The sequence below is a fragment of the Artemia sp. Qi Xiang Cuo genome, chromosome 3 (assembly GCF_049724085.1).
Source record: "Artemia sp. Qi Xiang Cuo chromosome 3, ASM4972408v1, whole genome shotgun sequence".
NCBI lineage: Eukaryota > Metazoa > Arthropoda > Branchiopoda > Anostraca > Artemiidae > Artemia > Artemia sp. Qi Xiang Cuo.
In genome coordinates this window covers 29,299,062-29,305,899 of record NC_142796.1, presented here as the reverse complement: position 1 = coordinate 29,305,899, position 6,838 = coordinate 29,299,062, and the positions used below count along the sequence as shown (strand labels likewise).

Genomic DNA, 6,838 nt, shown 5'->3' with positions numbered 1-6,838 from the left:
GTAGTGGGGGGGGGGGGTCGGGCAGGGACGTACGCAGGGGGGCCTCCGGGCCTGCCCTCCCCCCGAAATCTCACGATTTTTTTCATTTTCCCATAATTTTCTGAAATTTTTTTCACAGAATAATGGGTTTGAAGGATTTGCCCCCCACCCCCGAAAGAAATTGGGCCCCCCCGAAAAAAATTCCGGCGTACGTGCCTGGGGTCGGAGGGTGTGTGGGAGGATATTTCCATGAAGGAAGTTTTCATGGGGAAAGGGGTATTGTTATGAAGGGGATGCTGGACTTGCCAGCATTATTTAAAAAAACATCAGAAACTAAATATAAAAAGACAAGTTTTTCAACTGCAACAGCAGAAACATCAAAACTTTAAACGAACAGAAAATATTACATATATGATTGGGTTCACCCCCTAGTCAATACCTCACTTTCTAAGCCAGATATTTTTTAGTACTGTAATTCTAGCTATTTATACTAAATACCGTCATGTGTAAGTAAGCTTTAATTTTTATGTTATATGATAAATTATTTATAGTTCTATTGAAAATCAATTTTTTGAATAGGGGGCTAGACACTTAATATATTTAATAAAAATAAATGAATAGAAAAGTTCGTTACGTAAATTGATTCGTAAGTTACGTATATTTATTACTAATAAAAACGTTCGTAAATAAAATGAAACAAGTTTCGAGACAGCCATTAAACCAAATAAAAGTAAATTAATATGAAAATTTTGTTTTAATTATTCATGTACTGTGAGCCAAAATCAAAACCTGCATTTATTCAAGAACGTTCAGAAATTAAATACAAAATACGAGTTTTTTTTACTGAAAGTAAGGAGCAACCTTAAAACTTAAAACGAACAGAAATTATTCCATATATGAAAGGGACTGCCCCCCCTCAACGCCGCGCTCTTTACGCTAAAGTTTGACTTTCTCACAACTCTATTTTTTTTAACAATAAAAAGCTTTACCGTAAAGAGCGAGGTGTTGAGGAGGGGACAGCCCCTTTCATATACGGAATAATTTATGTTCGTTTTAAGTTTTAATGTCGCTCCTTACTTTCAGTTAAAAAAACTTGTTTTTTTTATTTAATTTCAGGATAATGGTAATGTTAAAGGTTCGAGAAGTTTTTTTTTCTGACATATTAATTTTTATTTAGTTTTGTATCATTTGATTTGTATTTATTTTCTTCCATGTTGTTTTTATTCCTTTCCCTTATTTGTGTTTTGTTTCTTTTTTACTGATATTGTTGTTACCCTCTTTGTTTTGGATTTGGCAAGATGAATTAGCATGAATGATATCCAAACGGTTGCTTTTTCAAGCATTGTTTTTGCTTCAGTGCGAATTGTTGTTATATTGAGTTTTTATTTAAGTTAATAAAATTATTTTGAATTTAACCAAAAAATAAGGTCACATACCGCTCTTAATAAAGCAGTGCTTTCACTAGAGGATTCTCGTTTCTATGGATCCATGCACTTGGTTAGTATGATTTTTCACGTAGTCAAAAATCCTGATAGTGTATCTCGGAAATGTGCAACCTATGGTAAAGTTGTTATATCTAGATGAGGTGATTACCACATTTCCATCTACACATTGTTGGTGGACTTGGCAACACCCATAAATAGTAAGTATAGAACAATAGAAGATTGTCTAAATGCCGATAGAAGCCATAAAAGATGTTTTGAATACGTTTATTTTAAACAGTAAAGACTTGGAACATCAGCAAAATTGCAAAGTTGCTTTCAAACAAAAAAATTAATCTAAAACATAAAAGGAAAAAGATAAAACCCCGACTAATGAAATATAGGGTAGGAAAATTTCGATGAGAACTGAAAAATGTTTCGTCTAGAAATATAAACGTTAACCATTATAATACTTAAATTGGCCTACCTGAGATCGAGGGCGATATACGCTACAAAATTTATGAGAAACTGTTCAATATCAACTTCAAGAACAAAGCTTGACAAGGAGCTGCCAAAACAAAAACCTAGGATGGAGAAGGAATATTTGCTAGTGTATCGGTCTCACGTGAACACTGAGACAAGTGAGTAGTAGTAGTAATAAACACACGAAAGGTTTATATTTTTAAAGCTTTAGAGTACAAAGTAAAATCTCAAAGTAACCCTAATTGGGAAATTTACCTACATCATAATTTATTGGAATGTAGCCGCCTTATTGTTTAAAAACCACATCAAACCTAGTGCCGTATCTGCAGGGCTATTCATTTCGTTCTCAGGTACTTTAGCGTGCTTACTTCCTTTCCCATTAATGTAATCTCTGGCTTCATCTATAGTCATTTCTATTACTTCCAGAAATTCACCTTCGTGCGCGTTTCCCCCACCTAAGATAGAAGAAAGGAATACATAATAGAACGAATACAACAATTTCAAAACAAACCTATTTTAAGCAAACATTCCTGAATTGTTAAAGAAACTTTGTAGCAGAAATAAATTCGAAAAATATATTTTCAAACTACACTTCAGATGAAAGACATGGAAAGGTAACGTTTCTCCATAATTTAAATTCGAAAAATATACTTTCAAACTACATTTCAACACAGTCCCAAGTCAAATGGATGCGCTTATCGTAAGGGCACTACATCTTATTGATTACCCTTCTCACAGATTTTTTGCCACCTGAGGGTTCAACCACTCATTCACACTTATGCATAGTTCAAAGTCAAGTTGTGATTAGAAGCACTACCTTGTAAATTGTGTCTTCATAAGCGCTTCCCTTTAGCTCTCGTGGAGCTTTAAATTCTTGTAAACAATTATCGTTGAATTATGTTTGAGGAAATCTATCAATAGTCCTAAGAAACAGCTCCTGAAATTTTTTTTTCCATTGCTTTCAGTCGCAGTGCACATTTCTTTTAAACTCACAGCATACACGCTCCAAGCAACATGAAGGCCTTGCAACCACAGGTGAACTGATAGTAGTGGTAGGGGATATAATCAAAAGGGGACATGACATAAAGCAGAGATGATATTCCACATCCAAGCTGAAGTATCTTACAAAATTTCTCAGGCAGAAAATCGTGCTAAGAGGCAAAAATAAGCTGGCCCACTATCATGAAAAGTGTCTTGATTTCTACTGAGAACATGTTCAAAACACCTTAAGAGTGTAGCTCTTCCATTTAGTAAAACAGTTTTTGTTACCTTTTTTTTGTCTTTCTAACTACAAAAGATAAGACACTTTCTGTACAATTTGTATGCTATATTTCTGCATAGAGTTCTTACACCAGTGCTATAAAAACTGCCTGAGATTTGAAAAACTTCAGGCTAACATTTCGTCACCTTTTGTTCTACATTATGGATAACTCAGCGCATACTTACTCAGTTAGGATAACTCAGTTAGCATGTAAACTAATGATAAAAACTAGAGCCTTTGATTGATTCTAGGGATGTAAATCTAAGATGAATATAAAACAGTCCAATTTCTGGGTCGTTCAGAGCAACTTCATTCCCTATAAAAAAAAAGTTCGGTTTACCTCAGAGCCAAATGACCGTTTAATTCCCTTTATAAGTTCCCAAAAAAAACTACATGAACTCAAGAAGTCTATTTTGATATTTTAAGAACAAAGGCAGGTGTACGTATCACTTCGATTTTTTTAGATGACAAAAAAACACAACAACGTAGAAATGGATAGAAAAAGGGAAAGTTACCAAACCCAATAAAGAAAAGGTAAAACGGTAAAAGAAACCGTTTCTTCGCGATCTGAAATTTACAGAATTCCATTTTAAAGCAACCATATTAGGAGCCTCCCATAGATGTAAAAATTTTAACAAAAAGGGCGGGTTTTGACTAATAATGGATATAAAAGAACTTTTCATAAGTGCCCCTCTCCCCCTCGATAAGACCGAAAGCCTTCCGATACGAGATCATGCATACGACGTTATTAAATAAGGCTTCTTTATTACAAATCTGCGCTACTTATCTGCTTACAAACTACGCTACTAACAAACTTTCAGAGAAATAGTCACACTTGACCTATGGAGTGCATTGAATCTATTTGCATTTAAGACCATTTTCCCGCATATTCTACAGCCTAGGGGTTATCAAACATACAGGAGTACAGGTAGCAATTTTTTTAATCCGTTAAATAGTGTTTTGAACATCTGAAAATGCACCACAAAGTCTCCACTGAAATGTTTGACAATTTCAAATCTTCAAAGTCCCACTTTAAAAAAAGAACTTTATTTTACAGAGGGCACTGATTAACCTTTTTTAGAGGGCACTGACAAGTTTTGTCTGAAAGTGTGTTTTGTGTTCATAAACATTGTCCCAGTCAAAATGTCGATACATTCAAAACTAAAAGCAATTTATCAAGGGAATTCAGAAAAAGCAATCAATATTTGGCAATAAATCAAATATGGATTCAAAATCTCGACCTGTTTCTTCAACAGCAATGTACTACAGTAGGGAGTACTCTCACAGTAGGGAGAGGAGGGAGGCTCAAAAGCAACTACAAAATTTTTAAATGGCATTATCTATAGAACATTCCATATTTGGAATATAAAAGGACATAGAAGCTATCTTTAATTTCAGAGCCCATTCAATAACTCTCCTTTTGACTATTTGTCAAAAGTTTGGAACTAAACGTACTCCTCTTGTTATAAAAATCTCAAAAATACAAAATTTTACATTGGTGCCTATTTGGAATTTCAAAGATACTCAGAGAAACCTCAAGGAGGGAGAATGCACCTCCTGCCAGTAGAAAAGTTAGACAAATAGTATATATTTACAGCTTCGTGATTTTATGAGTGTCAAGCCTGATTTTGGGTGTAAAGAATCCCCCTACTAGTTTACTTCATGCTTTCAATAAAAAAGGGCCAAAAAAATTTCGATCAGTATGAAACTTACGTGAAATCTTGGACTTAGGGGACCCCGATGTAGAAGAAAAATTTTAAACCAACATTATTTCCCTCAAATGCAACCCAGAAAAGTATCCAAAAACTATTTCCCATCAGCTTCAAATGAGAAGAACTAGCTTAGAAACTTGGGCGGGGGGCTTGTTCGATTGGAAATTGACAGTAGTAGTGGCCTCTCTAGAACCAGTCTCCCTCTCGGAGGGCAATCAGTCTCCCTCTGGTTCTTTTTCTGTTATCAAGCCCTCCTCTAACCTCTACGATATCGAGTCTAAATCTGATATATCTGTTTTATGAGATTTTCGAAAATTCCTTCTTTTCTTCATTATTTTTACTTCTGATACTTCCTCTGTGGCTGCTCAATTTTCTATGCAGGGGGAATTTTCCGCAGAGGGGGGGGGGAGGTATTCCGGTGATAATTTTAATGGATAGGAGGGGGGGCAGGGAAAATTTTCCATTTTGTTTCGTTTCGGTGTGAGGAATACCGAGAGTTGAACTAGAGATAACCCACTAGCCAGCCCCCTTCTCTCAATTTAATTCCACATTATCAATAGCGCCCATGCACCATCCTCAGTCTGTGCTCTCAGGCATCTACAGAATATCCTGTTAGGATATTTGACATGTTTCAGTATCTATGTCAAGGCCGTATCCAGGGGGGGGGGTAGGGGGTTTGAACCCCCCCCCCCCTCGAAATGCTTGTTCGACTCGTAAAAACGTGACAAAAATGAATATAAACAAATTGTTGATACATTTTTTATTTTATTTTTTTTAAAACCCCCCCCCCCCCAAAAAAAAAGAAAATTATTGGTTTAAATAATGGTTGTCTTAGGCTATAGATTGACTCCAGCCAATTATCATAAATAAATGTATGGTATAATTATTCCCAGTTATGGATTTGATTTGATTTTTGACAGTACATTTTATGACCACGACGTTTAGTATAGATAATGTGACATGATTGTTATTGATGATTTGACGTTATTTAACTTAAATAAAACTCACCTTCAGATACTTTCATGTCATCCGTTACTTGAACATAGTATAGATAATGTTTACTTCCATGAATTGATACACCAGCCCTGAAACACAAAAATCATTTATCATTAAAAGGGGAGGAAGGGAAAGAGAGAGGGAGAAAGAGAGAAAGGGGCAGAGAGAGAGAGAGAGAAAGAGAGAGAAATACATCACAGATCCAAAAAGCCAATTTCATAAGAATAGATAAGATGAAAGAAAAACATGTGTTTTTAGAATAAAAATCTGAATTTTACTTTAGTATATTTTCCGCAAAGTTTTCCTGCGCGGGACCCCTCAGATGGTTCTGAGATGGAAACTTTCCTTATTCACTGTTTCTCCTGGCTTCGTTTCGAAAAAAAAAAATGTTTACAAAAAAATATTTGTTCATAGAAAAACAAAGAGCGATATTAAACCCTAAAACCGAGCAGAAAAATACGTCATGTAAGAAGTCAAACCTTAAACGAACTGAAATTACAATGAATGAATAAACGAAACCAAAAACAAACAAGTTTTTGTTCAATTCGTAAAAAAAGTTCCAAAAATGAATGTAATACATGTTCAGGGAAGATTTTATTTTGACCCCCCCCCCCCGAACAAAATCCTACATACAACTCTGTTCGCAAACACAGTTCATCATAGCTACTAGTCACCCCAGTACGACTCGTTGTGCACACTGTCCAACTATATTTAATTATATATATAGTTGGATAGTGTACACAATCCTTTTTTAGGAAAACATTGAATTTAAATTAGAGTCTATCTTGTTTTCAGCTGATTCAGTTTTATTTTTTGTTTTTTAAACTTTACGGCCGAAAACTAGCATTCAGTTAAAATATTGGACCAACGGTGGCTTTGTGCAGTAATTTTTTATACTTTAAAATTGGGAATGGACGGTTAACAGAACTTTCAGTCCAATACGTTGAAAATGTGCAGAATTTTTGTCTTTTATGGGATTGAAGCCA

The 6,838-nt window shown here is 35.0% G+C and overlaps 1 protein-coding gene across 2 annotated transcripts in view; it reads right to left on the bottom strand.

Annotated features, from left to right (window-relative positions):
- Window positions 1-1,059: 1,059 nt before the first annotated feature.
- The window catches only part of LOC148953973 (uridine diphosphate glucose pyrophosphatase NUDT14-like), a 32,884-nt gene continuing 27,105 nt past the window's right edge, over window positions 1,060-6,838 (bottom strand). Inside the window, exons 5-6 of one of the 2 annotated variants that reach the window (XM_089085710.1) lie at window positions 5,865-5,941; window positions 1,060-2,338 (exon numbers count right to left, since the gene is read on the bottom strand). In XM_089085710.1, coding sequence (XP_088941836.1) covers window positions 2,151-2,338; window positions 5,865-5,941 — 265 coding nt within the window. In that variant the 3' untranslated portion in view covers window positions 1,060-2,150. The other variant, XM_089085711.1, reaches the window with a different exon arrangement.